The sequence below is a fragment of the Morus notabilis genome, unplaced genomic scaffold, assembly GCF_000414095.1.
Source record: "Morus notabilis unplaced genomic scaffold, ASM41409v2 Scaffold938, whole genome shotgun sequence".
NCBI lineage: Eukaryota > Viridiplantae > Streptophyta > Magnoliopsida > Rosales > Moraceae > Morus > Morus notabilis.
The window spans coordinates 160793-176620 of record NW_010358420.1 but is presented as its reverse complement, the minus strand read 5'-3'; the positions used below and the strand labels follow the sequence as shown (position 1 = coordinate 176620).

The following is a 15828-nucleotide window of genomic DNA, read 5'->3' as shown; positions in this document are numbered from 1 at the left end:
GGGGGGCATACCTTTGTTGACACGCAGATTTTCCGAAAAATAATGCTCTGCCCGTTTAGCAATATTGGGCTGTAATTTGTTCTGTAGGATAGAGATCAGAAATATAGGAAATGTTGAGTTAGTAAACATTCTTAAAGTAGATTGAGAGTCATGAACCATCATGTTCAGCTCACTTAAAATACTACAAAATTCAGTTATGTACCGAAATATCATAAAGAACAGAAGCCCCCATCTTATCAGGGTCTAACTACGGGAGAGTGATGGTCTAATGTTCAAGTTCTCATTGGGCATTTAGTGCATAACAAGATTAATTCTTTTGATGGGTTGAATAGGATGAAGCCATTTTTGTTCTTCAAAATTAAGTTGAGTTTTCATTTGGCTTCTAGTGTATGGTAGATTGATGATTCTAAGCTTGCTTCTAGAGTTTTTAGACAACGCGACTTCTTTTTATGCTTAGGCACATCGCCAAAAAATGCCAACTAAGAATTCGGTGGAGGGCGTGATGACTTCACATTTAGAATTTGAAGCTCGGTATGGAGCCTGGATTGTTTCCGGGTCTTGGAACAGTGTGCAATCTAAACTTTCTGATGGCATGCATCAATCTGATACGTATTGCCAATGTAAACTTGTGAAGGCAAAAGCTTATGATGCCGAAGTACTAACCTTGTGTCTTTGATAGGCTTCGGGTTCAACTGTTTTCAGAACAAAAGAAAGGAAAACAAAGACAATGTTAGATAACCCTCTTTAAAAATTATTACGCTTGGCCACTTGGCAAAGTGTTAATTGTTCACTAGAATGAAAGGCTGTTTTTCTTTCAATATCTCAAGCTACATATGAAATAAAGGTCATCAATATCTAAGAGTATTAGTTTCTGAAATTATTATCATCTTTCTGCAACTTCTAAGGCCTAGTAGTGCTTTTACTCAGAATTTAGGCCTTTTTATTTTTATTTTTTTGCTTAGCTTCTAAGCTAAGTATTTGAGAATGGTAAGGTGAAAAAACTCACTATCAGAGAGAAGGGGCTCCACTTTTCCAACTCCCGAAGCACTGTCGAAGAAGATAACAAAATGTAGAGCAGAACACATTAACACTCTAAACACGAGGCAGATAACCATGAAGAGAAATATAGTTGAGTAAAGAAAAGGGAGAGTATTTGACTTTTAAATCATGCAAGTGATCAGTAGAATTTCCATATATTTTAGCAATTGATGGAGTAATCTAACAAACTCTTAATTTATCTATATTCATTGTCATATCATCCCCAACCCCAAAAGAAGAAAAAAACCAGTGATTTTGATTTCATAAAATCATGTACATACTGGCCGTTAATACTTTTAGAGTAACTGGTCAAGAAGAAGGGAAAGAAAATAAAACAAAAATGCTCGTCAACTCAGGGATAGAAACAAAGAAAACAAAGCTCCCCCCGCCTAAAGACACGGGAAATTGATCATACTGCGTAAGAATTCTTGCGGCCTCTTGACATTCCGAAACTCGACGGTTATATCCAGGATTGTTAGTCAAAGCATGCTTCAATCCTGAAAATGCCAGTAGTATTTTGTATGCTGTATGTGGCTCGATGTTCTCATTCTTAATGAGTTTATGTTCTTTAGTCTACAAAAGAAAACGAGAGTCATGAGAACACATGCCGCTTGTAACTAAATTAGAACATAAGATATGCAAAGATCAAGTTTTAGTAATAGCAATAGTTATAGTACCTTGCAGTTCATGCACAAAAGACAGCCATACTTTGAAAGTAATATGGCAGATTGATCCAATATGCCGTTCTTCAGACCCAAATACTCATTTTCAATTAACCTGCACATTAAAAAAAAAAACAAAAAACAAAAAACAAAACAAAACAAAAAACTAACATTTTACAAGGTTTGACACCATATTAATAGTTAGTTGAACATGAATTCAACGTATCATAAAATAGAAGGACCATCTTTATGCTTCAAAGAGAATGGTTCAAGCACCATACTCGATATTTCAAAGTTCAATGTTAAATTATTGATACTAGATAATTATGCCTCAAATGTTAGACAAACATACCGATCATACTCGATATTTTCCTCCGGAGTCACCATTAAATTGTTTGCATTTTCCAAAGCCAACAGGCAAGCAACTCCAACCTGTCAAACATTAACTGTAAAAATAAATGTCGGATGCTGAAAAAATAAAAAGAAAAAGAAAAGGAAAAGGAAAAGGAAAAGGAAAAGATTAAGAAAACATAAACGCAACTCTTAAAACTTTATATGACCGCTGGATTATCTGAAAACCAAGGTTTTTTCTTCTTTTTTTTTTGTTTTTGTTTTTGTTTTTCCTTTTGGTTATTATAGGGTGTGACAACTTACGGCAGCAGAAGAACTAAGGCCTGAGCAGTCGAGACCCTCAGAACCGCAAATGTGTCCTATGAGACCCTGCAACAGGTGCAGCAAATGATCTGACAATTAAAGTTAAAAAATATGATTTTACAAAACATGGAAAAAGGTTTTATTAGATCATGTATTATCTGCATAAGAATCATCAAAGAAACGTGTCTGAGAAACATTTTTTCAAAGTGTTAATATTGTTTTGGAAAAAGAATCTTGACCAGAAAACCATTGGTTAAAGAGGGAAAGGGGAAAGAAGTTTCTAAAGCAAGTTCTTATTTTAAAAGGAGAGAGGAAAGAATCTTGGACGGTCTTTTCCAAAGTGCTAATATTATTTTGGAAAAAAAAGTATTAAAACATAACATCCTTCACTAATGGAAGAAAAAGAAATAAAAGAAAGAGGGTACTAAGCACATTAAATATATATCTTTTACAGATTTCTTAACAACTAATTTGATTAATAACGCCACATTATATAATTTAATCAAAGATCAACAAAAGTGAAATCTTAACCTGGGAAAGGTGGTTTCCCTTTCTCTGCAATGCATAAAGGGCTCCTCTTGGATAATTTCCCCAATTACATTCATCGCGTATTTTGGAAGAATCATTTGCATCAATCTTATTGTTCATCGCGTTGGCGTGTCCAGAGTCCTGAGCTTCGTCAACACTACAAATGCAAAAATTTTGAACAAAATCAAGTTCTCTACAGAGAAAAAGTCCCATGCACATTAAGACTGTTGTTTTATACCATTGTTCCAAAAAGCTAGGTAATCTGTTAGAAAGTGGACTAACTTTTAGCTCAGATTAGGAACTCTGTACCTGAACCTTACTTCTCCTTTAAACTGACCCGAGCGTAACACAACCTACAAGAAGATGTTCAATTATAAGCAACTGGAAATGTAGCATTGGAAGTAATTATCTATGCAATAATACACACGTCTCTTATCATAATTCACCCACACAATTCAACAAGAGAAGAAAGACAGATGATCATACATAAATTGAGAAACATCAACTTTTATTTGTTTCCCTCTAAGTTATTATAATTCTCCAGTTTGAGACCCACTTGACCTCTGTTATGTTAGTGTGGTGATCATCACCCATGGCAATGAATGTAGCTAGCGAGTAAGCAAATTTGCCTCTGATTCTAGCATACTCCCACCCTGATTTAAGGCCGGCTTCTTGATCATTTCAACTACCATACACATTCCTCTGTGCCCAGATTTTCACATACCTGTGAAGTGGCACAAACTTATCAAAACTGTTTCTCTAAGTGCCCGTTTGGTTTATGGGTTCGAACTAGATGGTTTGAACTATAATTCAAATTTTTGTGAGAAAAAACGATGTAGTAGAACCAGTTGAAACGAGATTTGAACCCCTTTTACCAAACAAGCACTAAATTACTCTGTCCTCCATTCTGGCCTTAGGCTTTTAGGATAGGAAAGACGGACTTTGTTCTACCGTTAATTATTCACTAGAGCGCCATTGGCCTTCATTCTAAATTGCTTTAACCAAAGTTGATCCATCTCTTGTTCTGTTCATCAGTGATCACTGGATGTCTTTTAAGAACTTTTTGTGCTATTTTCACATTCCATCAAAGGTTTCCTAATTTTTGTTAGATTTTAGACCGTTAAAAGTAGCTTTCTTTGTCCAAATCCTACACCTTATTTAGCACCATTTTATTTTTCCTAATAGAATTGAATTACATAAATAACTTTCAACTATTTGATGATCTTCCCTAGAAAAACACATGGCTTTCTGAAACTTTCATATGTAATCTCCCCGGAGATAATGATGATTGGTAGGTGAATACTTGTAGATGCTACCTGACTGTCACCGGAAGGAACAAATCCCAGAAGTATTCCCTTATTAATGGTCATGGCTGAAACCGTCCCACCCTGCAAAAATTAATTAATAATTAATAAAAGTGTAAAAAAGCCTTGTTAACTACTGATTCGGGCAAATTTTGAAGATAAAATATATGACAACTCAGTGCCGAGATTGACACGGCAAGAATGAAGAGAGAGGAAAATAGAGATAAAGAGTGGGGAAGAGGAGAAATTTAGAATTTAGAGAGAAAAAAAGAACAATGGTGAGAAATTCCAAATAATCAATATCATTACTCAAAATGAAATAACAATCACTAGGACCTATTTAAAAGAGGAGCCAAAAAAAAACAAAAAACAAAACAAAAACCAAATAATGGTATTAGGAAACTTAACAAAACTCTAGGTGACAATAATAAATAACCTTGACTTTAAATTCGGTATTATCTATATCTTGCTCCTCATCACCATTGGTAATCAAAAAGAAATCTTACTCAAAATCGGAAACTATAATTTTCCTTCAAGGTATAAAAATATTATTGAACAACAAAGCACGTTCAATCTCACATTAAACAAACAAAGTTCAAATGTTGGATTTGAGATCAAGTAAATACTAATGTCTACAAATGAAAATTAGATAATAGAAAACTGAATTTTCAAAACAAACCTGATGATCAATATGAGCTCCTAATGGGCAAATTCTATAAGGAGATGCCACAACTCTGACTTCTTCAGTGCCTCTCCCAGCCATCTTTGAAACTATTTCTCTCACCTCATTCAACTGCAACATTCATAACAAGTACATTTGCAATTCGAATAGAATCAACATGTACATTCATATAAAAACATAAATTTTAATGTCAAATCAAGATCAAATTACAAAAAGCTAACAACATAATAGCCTGAGGAAAATAATCAAATACCACTCGGACATACCAAGCACATATAAAAACTTCGGAAATAAAGCCAATGAAGGTAAACCAAACAAAACCCATCAAGGAAATGAGACCAAAATCAAATACAATGAATCCGGAAAGCACATTTATATATGAATATATATATATATATAAATATATATATATAGATATATATAAACATATAGAAGAGACGAAATGGAAACACAGATTGTGATGATAAGGGAGAAGAAAGCCCTGCATTAATAAATGATTGATTAATGGGATAAAAATAATAAATAAATAAATAAAAAGAGTTGGTAAATAATTACCTCTGATTGAGAAGGCCAAGAGAACCCACCCATTTTCTTCTTCTTGTTCTCGGAACTAGATTTGGTTCTGTAAAATTGTAATGGAACTGGGTTTTGTTTTCGTTATTTTATTTTAGTAATTTATTATTTATTTGGTGAGGCTAATGATATTAATTTGCATGCATTGAGAGAGAAAGTGGGGCCCATGACAAGTAAGGTAAGAACGCAGTTTCAAGTTAAAGGAAGGAAAAAAAAAAAAGGTCCTTTCAATGAACGGATGATTAGGATCTGATCCGGAGATAAATTGCTTGGTCCATTACGGGCTCCGACGCTGGGTCCTGGCACGAGAGTTACTTGAGCCCAGTAGGCCCATGAACAACGTAGGCCTAGCAGGTCCTTGGTCCCATGAGACAGAGCTAAGCTGAGCTGGGCCCCAATTGTGAAGCCTATTCTCAGGGTGAATCAGAGGAATGCCACTTCCAATGAGAGGAATTCCTATTTTCATATCAAATTAAAACATATGAATTACTGGACTTTAATAAGTCATATAAAACTTAATAGATGTTACTTTTGTTGGCTATGGTTTTGCTACTGAAAAACAAGAAAGATTGTTGGTGATATCTTATACTCCTCCGTGACTTTGGACACTTGCGGTACATTATGAATGACCTCATCCAATTTTACTCAAAGTATAAACTTAATTTTCAAACTACTGTGTTTGTCAAATAAAAATGGTAATATTTTCGTCATTTAGGATTAGTGTGTTTTCGTTGTTTTATTGGCTTTCAATTATAATATTAGAGGTGGTCTCCCCACCTTACCAGTTTTTATTTTGTTCTTTAATATAGAGTCTAGTAGTGGCCTTTGAGCTACATTTTGCGGCTCTCAATGAGTTTCTATCGATCGTAAAGTTTTGGTCAAAAAGAGCCTTATGTGAGCCCATTCTTAGTGTTAGAACTGTAACTTACATTTTACCCATTGTTCATAATTAGATTGTACTAATAGAATTGGTCTCAGTTGAGGGATAGGCCTTGTACAATATGGTCATTTACATTGTACTACTTTAATTAATATAAATAACATTTTCCATTAAAAAAATTAAATTACATAATATAACCAAGTAGGAATCCTAAAAGTGGGGGCATAAAGTATTGAAGTTTAAGTGTACATTGAGACTAGAAGAAGGAGAGATATTCAAAAAATGCACCAACCCAATGGTGTATAGAGTGTTTAAGGCCAAACGTCATTGCAATATGGCTTATTTTTACCTTTGTTTTTATTAGGACTGTTCATTGGTTTAAAATCGACGATTTTGGTCAATTTGGTGACTAAACCGACCACGTCAGTTTTAAAAAAATTGAAATTGAAATCGAACTGAAGAGGAGAGCCTTTGGTTGGTTGACCAACCGAACCATGGTCGGTTTTCGGCCGTGTTCCCACCAAAACTGAAGTTTATTAAACAATTTTAAACTATATATTTTTTCATCAATTTCAATTATTAATATAGTCAAAATTAAGAGAAAAAAACTTTTGTTGAAGTCCATTCAAAGATAAGGCATATAAAATATTAAAAGTGCGGCCAAGAAAGGACCGTTATATAGAGTAGTTAAGGTAGTATTTTTTTCATCTATTCTCCATGTGGGACTCTCGCAACTTCAGTTGTTAGTTGTCAAAGTCTGAAAAGTGTAAAATATTAATAAATATTATTGAGACCACAATGATATCAATGAGGACAATGTGGTTCAATGGTTAGTTGATGCTTTTCTTCCTTATATGTTAAAAGTTTGAACCTCTACTTGTACAAAACTCTATTTTTTTTTAAGTATAATTGTGGTCGATTGGTTCGGTCGGCCACTAGAACCAACAACTGACTGCCCATGTGTGATGGTCGGTTAGGTTTACCGACCGTCGACAGTCGGTTTCGCTTCCGATAAGTTTTATTCGGTTAGTTTTTTAGTCGGCCAGCGGTCGGTGTCGGTTTTGTGATTTTTTTGAACAATCCTAGGTTTTATGTCGCGTTTGAGATTTATTAAAGAGATTTGAGTGTTTTGTATTAGGGTTTGGAATTAATATTTGACGATTTTTTATTGGAGATGTGGTTTTCCATCCTTAAATGAGATGGTTGTTGGCTTTTCTATTCCCCAATTTATTAAAATGGGGCAGATTGCAGTGATTTTGCAAGACATGGGAATAAAGTGCAAAAAATTTAAACATTCTGGGGCAGTTATCGAAACCCAAAAACATTTGGATGGTAAAAGTGCTAAAACCCCTGAGAGCCCGCCCACATATCAAGATCGATCGTGAGAGACTCTAGGGTTTCGTTCCTTCGCAGCCGATCAGAGAACTTTAGAGAGAGAAGCTTCGGAGGTCGTCGACAATGGTGGACAAGGCGAACAAAGGACGGAAGGAGGAGGTCGTCACCAGGGAGTACACAATCAATCTCCATAAACGCTTGCACGGATGGTACGCTCTCTGTCTCTGTCTCTCTCTCTCTCTCTCTCTCTCTCTCTCTCTCTCTCTCTTCATTCAGATGCTTTTTTATGGAGCTTAATTTAGGTCTTCTCAAGTTTCGTAATTTTTATTCAAAATGAGGATTTGTTTGTCGATTTTGGTTCTATTTCATATCCAAGTGACCGAAAATACTCAAATTTTAGTTATTTATTCGTGTAAATAACAATTGATCGAAGTTTCAGCGAAAGAAAGTCTCTGATTGGACTAAATTTAGTGTTTAGGGCTTTGAGTATTTCCAAAATGTGTTTGGATTAATTTCGAAGGAGTTTAATTTAGTTCTTAAGTTTCTGTATTGTTCAAAGAAACTAAGATTTGATTCCGTTTGTTCCATTTCTATTTCTTTCCCATTTTGGTTTTGGTGTTTGTGATTTGAATGACTAAAGTTTAGTTATTTGCTTGGTGAATCAGTATCTGTGAAGGTTTCAGGGGAAAAAAAACGTATCTTTGAATTTCAAGTTCTTTGTGTAAAGTAGATTCTAATAAGTTTTCAAGGAAATGAAAAGAGTATCAAATTGAAGTGGGGTCATGTTTAAATTCGAAATGTTTTTCTAGAAGGATTTATATAGGGGGAAAATCTCTATTACTCACAATGTCAGTTATTGATTTACTTGTAACAGAAGATAGTTTTATGGATGGATTAGGCTTTAAGGATGTTCTTGTAGACTATTCTGTTAGATGATCTTTTTGGGTTGATGAGATATGGAATGGGCATAATTGCCTTTGTTATGTATAGTCACATATTCTAGAGATTTGGGGAAATCGGTCTAGGATTACGTCTTTTGTTGCTTTCTTAGTTTGTTTTGTTTTTGTTTTAATCAGAATCTATTGTTAACCGATGATGGTTGGGAGGACATGCATAACTGGTCTGTCATTGTAATCACTAAGGTTGATGTTGTCGGTGTAGATTCAATTTGTTGTCGTTTGGAACGGTTGCATAATTTACTTTACGTTCATCGTTGTGGATTAGGTCTTGGCACTTACACATGAAATTTAGGTGCATTGCATTGTATACCTTAAAATGAAAGTCGAACAATGAAATAAGATATTATCTAAAGTACTCTTCATTTGTGGGTGTATTATAGATGATGCACTTAATCATTGTGATAGATCTCTGATGTGGCGTGATCGATGTCATTCTCCTCAATTAAACTTATCAGATATTCTGACAAGTTCCATTGCAGAAACAGATCAACACTCAATTTTGAAGGTTTTGTCATTAAGATAGTTGAAGAGGTCTTTGTGTAAGCTATGGGTTTTTATGTGATTTGCAGTTGCATACAGCTTTGGAAATTTAGTTCGAACCCATGAGAATCAGTCAAAATGGAAATAAGCGTAGTTTAAGTTATCTTTTTTCTGCTTTAGTGCTTTTGTTTTCTATTTTCATAGTCAAGAAGCTGAGGTAGTATCAATTTTCTCGTATTTGTGCGTTGATAATTGTTTTCCTCGTTGAAGTGTTGTTAGTTTTTGCTCTTTCTCTTAGTTACCATAGGAAAAGCAAAACTTTTTTTTTTTTTTTGGTTCTTTTACCGTGTTTCTGTTTCTGCTGTTTATTTCTCACCTACTCCCATTGTTGGTCTCGTTGTTTTGTTGTATTGAATCCTTGCATGTTTTGACTTCCATGCTTGCAGCACATTTAAAAAGAAGGCTCCAAATGCCATAAAGGAAATCAGAAAGTTTGCCCAAAAGGCTATGTGCACGACCGATGTCCGAGTGGATGTTAAGCTCAACAAGCACATATGGAGTCGTGGAATCAGAAGCGTGCCAAGGAGGGTTCGTGTCCGCATTGCGCGAAAGAGAAATGATGAAGAGGATGCCAAGGAAGAGTTCTATTCTCTAGTCACTGTCACAGAGATCCCACCGGAAGGATTGAAGGGGTTAGGCACCAAGGTCGTCGATGAAGAGGACTGAACTTGTCTCTTGCACGCTAATTTAATTGAACAATTCCAATTTTGTCATTTTTTTCTCTCTTTGTAACGGAGATACATATATATTTTTCCCTTGTCTTAGCATTTTGTTGGAATTTCCTCAGTTTGTTCAAAATAATTATTTTTCCTTTTAAGTCCTCAAATCTTTTCTTTGCTGTGGGATGACAATTTAATTTTAGTTACTCTTTTGGAAAATGTTTGGTTAATATTAGGTGAGGCAAAATCCAGGCCGATGAAAAAGAAAGATGTCATAATTTTGTTGGTCTAGGGTGATATTGGAATGGTAAAAAATTTATATGTGGAGCCCGCGGCGTTTTTTACATAAATCAAGATAAAAAACAGAGTGGCCGTTTTTCACATAAATCAAGATAAAAAACAGAGCGCCAAATGCAGGGTAATATAAAATTACTACTTGGGCGAGATGGTAATTGCACATTATGTATATGGATAATGAAAGTTTTTTTTTTCTCTTCTTTTTTCCTTTTTCGTGTATAAACTGAACAACACAGAAAGACATTTATCATTCTTTTTTTCTAGTAAGGGTTAATGGCGTTTCAAGTTTTTTTGAACTTCGAAATGTGCAACTATTTAGCTCCATCCTGTTTATAATGATTTCAAGGGTTAAACACTTTAAACTCGGTTAAAATGTAGATCGAATAAAGTGCGCATATTATGGAATTTAACTCTTTTGCATGGGACTTCCTCGACTTTATTTGTTTGACGATTGGTTTCTAAACTAAAAATTTGAGAAATGTTAAGGTTGTTCTTTTAGAGTGTAACTTGAGTGTAGTTTTTGAGTTGAATTTGAGTTATAACTTGAGTTGAAGTTGTAACTTGAATAAAGTTGAGTAAAGTTGAATAAAGTTGAAACTTAAAAGAACGTGAACTTGAATAAAATTGGAACTAGAGTTGTCTTTTTTTGAGTTTTGTGAACAAAAGAACATGCCCGTTATTATTCACAAAACTTCGGGGCTGTTGGGGGAGCTAATTTTTGAGTGAAAAACTCAAAAAATGCAACTCGAGTTATAACTTTATTCGAGTTCATGTTCTTTTAAATTTAAACTCGAGTTTGTAACTAAAATTCGGGTTCAGAAACTCGAACTCAAGTTAATGAACAATATTTTTTTCTATTCTTAAATATTCTATAACTTTTTCGTTTTAATTCTGATTGAGATGATTTTTTTTCTATGCGTTGACAACGAAAAGACGAATAAAACTATACCCATATATCCTATTAAAATTTTGTATCAGCATTGAGTTTTTATTAAAATACTATCTAAAAATAAATTCAAGTTTTGACTTACTCAAACACAAACTCAAAAAAGATTCTTATCTCAAACCATAACTCAAATATACACAACCAAACACAAACTCAAATTATAATTTCAACTCAAGTTATAACTCAAAATCTATACTCAAATTACCTAACTCAAAAACATCTAAAAAACAAGCCTTTCATGTGTCGAACTTTACAAATTAGTAATGCGCAAGTGCAAGTCACGTGCAAGGCAATCCCTAAAATTAAAATGTCATTTTTATCCTATTATTTTCAACTGAAACCCCGTACAGCCATAATTGAAAGAGAGAGAGACCCACAAAGCCACAATCGAAAAATCAGGTAAAGGAAAACAATCATAGTTGTACATTTTTTACACAGAAAATCATCCTAAAGACTGAAGAGATCTATTATTACATATTTTTAAAAATTAAACCACCAAACACAATTTCAGTTTTTTTAAAACTAAAAATAATCTCAAAATAAAACTACCAAACGTATTTTCAGAAATAATTTCAAAATGAAAATGAAATCGTTTTTGTTTTCACTTTCATACAGAAAACAAAATCATTTTGGAACGAATTCCAAACGCACCCTAAGAATCCCATCTCTGTTCTATTAAGAGAATGACGATTGTATTCCTTCCTTTCTTTGAGTTTGCTGCTCTTTCATTTTTTCTTATAAAATAGTTTACATATCTGCTTTTTTTTTCATTTTTAATTTATCCATTGAATATAAGAGCCACGCACCATATTAGATCAGAAATAATTGGTGGTTTATGGGATTCTTAGGGTGCGTTTGGAATTCGTTCCAAAATGATTTTATTTTTTGTATGAAAGTGAAAACGAAAACGTTTTCATTTTCATTTTGAAATTATTTCTGAAAATACGTTTGGTAGTTTTATTCTGAGATTATTTTTAGTTTTAAAAAAACTGAAATTGTGTTTGGTGGTTTAATTTTTAAAAACATGTAATAATATTTAAAATAATAATATATTAAATAAATAATAATATTAAATAAATATATTAAATAAACGGTGTATACATGATAAACGTTGTACACATAAACGTTGGTGGTTATGGAAGTTCCAACTCTGGTGAGGTGGAGGAAGGGGCGGCAGCGGAGTCTGATGAGGATGATCGGAGGCGGTTGTGGTGGTGGTTAGGGGCAGCGAGGTCGAGGCGGGAGGAGGGGAAAAATGAAAATGGGAAATCGGAGAAGAGGGGGGGCAGAGGGAGAAGAAGAGGGCAGGTGGTTTTTGGAAAGATAATATTTAATATTATTAGATCAACAAAAATCACAAACTCAAATCAATATAATATCACAAACGTAGGACCAAACGTAGGACCTGCAAATCAGATATGATAACAAAAAAACTACCAAAAACTTGCTCTTTCCATCTCTGCAAATCAGATCCACTGCCGCCACCTCCACATCCCAGCTCTGGCAAGCCCAGGCAAATCCAGCTGCCAACTTCACAACCAAGCTCCGGCGAGCCCAGGGAATCGCGCTGCCACCTTCGCGGCCGTGATTATGTGAAAACTTGCACATCTCCGACTCGCGACAATCTTCAGTGGAGCACGAACCACTAGCTGTCGTCATCCACATTGGATTGATGCAGATTTTCGAGAGAGAACAGAGCGGAGGGAGGAGAGATAAAGCACAACGAGAGCCTTCACTGCGTGGATGATAACTAAGTCGAGTTCGCCGGTTCTCTGGCACGATTCAGATGAGGGAGAAGGAGCAAAAATAACAGCGACGAGATCGGCTTCTTTGTCTTCACTCGCGAGATCAGAGATCGGCGAGATCGAAAACTCTAACAAGAACCAGATATGAGTACTCCCAATTAGTGTCTTCGTCTTTCCTCAAGAGATCGGAGTCACGAGTCCGAGAACGGCGTCCTAAGTTCGGGGAAGAGAGAGAAACGTGGGGAGAGGAGAGAGAGAGAGAGAGAGAGAGAAGAGAGCCAGAGCGAAAGAGAGATGTCTGAAGATTAGGGAAGAGAGAAAGAGGATCGTGGGGGATAGATGGGAAGAAGAGAGAGAGAGATCAGTCTGTTTTCATTTTTTATCCTCGAAGAGTTCACACTAGTCAAGGACAAAAAAAAAATTCAGAGAGAAGAGAGAGAAAAGGAAAACAGAGAAAATGAAAACGATATTAAATCGTTTTCAGATTTTCAGAAAAGGACAAAAACGTTTTTGTTTTTAAGTTTTAGAAAATTGTTGCACCAAACGCGTTTTGTCTGTCCGTTTTCATTTTTTATCCTCAAAAAACGTAAAACCGTTTTTTAAAATGAAAACAAACGGACACTTAATTCCTTATTTTTGCCGGGATTTTGGTTCCCCAAATGTTTATCCCATTTCCTCATATCTGGGTCTCCTTGGCCTAGATAACAAAGGATGAAAATTAAGAAGGCCCAATAACAAAGTAGTGGCCATGACCCAGTTTAGACAATGGCAAGGATTCTCTTGCTCGCATGTCTTTTTGCTGGAAACACTTTCGGCATTTGTGAGGTGGCCATGGTTTTGATTTTGTGTGCAAGGCGGGCCGGGGGAGTAAGCGAGTCAAACAAAAAGAAAGACCGTTTAGTTTGTTGATTTAAATTTTTAATTTGAGTTGAAATGTGATTTTATATGAAAATTTTTTATTGTAATAAAAAAATTAAATATGACTGTTTTTGAAAATTTTTTATTGTAACAAAACTCAAAAAATACTGACATTTTTTTTGTGATTTTACTTGCATGCCTTGTGTCCACGTGTCATTATCTAATGTTGCTAGAATTGCATTCGTGATTTTCGAGTTATGAAAATCGTGATGTGCAGCATTTCTCTAAAAATTTTTGTCCTTTCTTAAACAAGATTCATGTTACGTCTTTCCTCTTTTAAGAAAGGAAAAGGAGTAACTATCTTAAGGTAGATAGCACAAAAGGTATTTTACACATTTACCTCTTAAATTTATATGGTTTGGCTTGACAATTTGGTAACTAGACCCAATAAGCCTCAATTCACTTCCAACTTAAATTACGCTCAGAAATTCAGTTTATCATTACAATAAGTCCATGTTACCAACTAAATTTATAAGATCATTTTATTAATTCACGTGTCACATCAATTACTCAGTTAATAATTCACAAGATCATTTTATCAACTCACGTGTCATATTAGTTACTCAATTGATAAATAAGGATTATGATACACACTCAGTTGAAAAATAAGGGTAATGATACATTTGATGTCCCTTGCATTATACTAATATCAAATCCACTTTTTTATTTTAAACGACATTTTGGTTTGCATTTAAAAATCATTATCTTATATTCTTAAGACAATAAAGTTACACTTTTGGTTCGTATTGTCAATTTTATGCCGTCAGTATGTTTAAGCGCGCATATGAATGAGCATGCGATTTCAAATTTCATTTTTTTTTTTGGTCGTATGATAAATAAGGGTTATGATACATTTGATGTCCCTTGCATTATACTAATATCAAATTCACTTTTTTATTTTAAACGACATTTTGGTTTGCATTTAAAAATCATTATCTTATATTCTTAAGACAATAAAGTTACACTTTTGATTTGTATTGTCAATTTTATGCCGTCATTATGTTTAAGCGCGCATATGAATGAGCATGCAGTTTCAAATTTCATTTTTTTTTTGGTCGTATGATAAATAAGGGTTAGGATACATTTGATGTCCCTTGCATTATACTAATATCAAATCCACTTTTTTATTTTAAACGACATTTTGGTTTGCATTTAAAAATCATTATCGTATATTCTTAAGACAATAAAGTTACACTTTTGGTTTGTATTCTCAATTTTATGTCGTCAGTAAGTTTAAGCGCGCAACTAATATGAATGAGCATGTAGTTTCAAATTTCATTTTTTTTTTGTCTTATGATACAAAGAAACATGTTGTTTATTATTAATTTTATGTAGTCTGTATGTTTAGGCATTCTATCGGCATGAATGAAACAACATGCCATTTCAAAATTCAATTTTTTTTGTCGTATGATACAAAGAAATAACGTTCTGCTCAAGGCTGGCAACCTTGTATCCAGAATTGTTAATATCATTTACTTTCGGTATCACAGCAGCTACGGCTTGAAGACAAAGCGGGTCTGATTGATCAGATGAACCTGATTGTCGGGTTAGATAGAAGAAGAATAGTGGACGATTTGTATCATGCCACTATAGCTTAAGTCCCACAGCTTCATGTGCAACCTTTCTCTTATTTTATTATACGATAACACTCGCAATTTGGCGCCTTTATTAGTCTTAAACCAACTCTAAAGGGAGTGAGTGGCCTACTGTCATTTATGAAAGTATATTTTGATACCTCAACTCAAAATGATACGCTATGATACGATACAAATCAAAATAATATGATATTATACAATATAATATAATACGATATAAATAATGAACTAAATCGACAACAATTGTCAAAAAAAAAAAAGATAACATAACATAATGACATTTATATAAATCTTTTTACATATAAAGGACGATAAACTCATAATATCTTATAAAGAAAAGCTGATTCTTACACTTAAAATACAAGCGCCCCAACAATATAATAGTTGCAAGTAAATAATTTTCAAAGAGAATTCTTTTGATCCATTTAACCTTCATCAGTTTTTTTTTTTTTTTTTTTTTTTTTTTTTTTTTTTTTTTTTTTTTTTTTTTTGGTTAAAAATTTAAAAAAACCC

At 34.0% G+C, this 15828-nt stretch overlaps 2 protein-coding genes across 3 annotated transcripts in view; one reads left to right on the top strand and one right to left on the bottom strand.

Moving 5' to 3' along the window:
* The window catches only part of LOC21390705 (galacturonokinase), a 6568-nt gene extending 1073 nt beyond the window's left edge, over positions 1-5495 (bottom strand). The window contains exons 1-12 of one of the 2 annotated variants that reach the window (XM_010092468.2): positions 5424-5495; positions 4866-4979; positions 4199-4270; positions 3192-3235; positions 2886-3039; positions 2355-2420; positions 2053-2132; positions 1716-1815; positions 1454-1611; positions 1007-1047; positions 664-692; positions 12-81 (exon numbers count right to left, since the gene is read on the bottom strand). In XM_010092468.2, coding sequence (XP_010090770.1) covers positions 12-81; positions 664-692; positions 1007-1047; positions 1454-1611; positions 1716-1815; positions 2053-2132; positions 2355-2420; positions 2886-3039; positions 3192-3235; positions 4199-4270; positions 4866-4979; positions 5424-5456 — 961 coding nt within the window. In that variant the 5' untranslated portion in view covers positions 5457-5495. Of the gene's footprint in view, positions 1-11; positions 82-663; positions 693-1006; positions 1048-1453; positions 1612-1715; positions 1816-2052; positions 2133-2354; positions 2421-2885; positions 3040-3191; positions 3236-3443; positions 3503-4198; positions 4271-4865; positions 4980-5423 lie in introns of those variants that run through there. The other variant, XM_024161935.1, reaches the window with a different exon arrangement.
* A 2200-nt stretch (positions 5496-7695) lies between these two features.
* On the top strand, positions 7696-9969 carry LOC21390703 (60S ribosomal protein L31). Its single transcript, XM_010092466.2, has 2 exons — positions 7696-7865; positions 9542-9969. The coding sequence occupies exons 1-2, from the start codon at positions 7780-7782 to the stop codon at positions 9819-9821; spliced, it is 366 nt and encodes a 121-aa protein (XP_010090768.1). The 5' UTR covers positions 7696-7779; the 3' UTR covers positions 9822-9969.
* The last annotated feature ends 5859 nt before the right edge of the window (positions 9970-15828 follow it).

What these genes read in the sequence shown, in the direction of transcription:
- LOC21390703 (XM_010092466.2), top strand. Translation starts at nt 7,780, where the DNA reads ATGGTGGACAAGGCGAACAAAGGACGGAAGGAGGAGGTCGTCACCAGG. An exon ending in CATAAACGCTTGCACGGATG is followed by an intron (nt 7,866 to 9,541) that starts GTACGCTCTCTG and finishes CCATGCTTGCAG; the next exon opens with CACATTTAAAAAGAAGGCTC.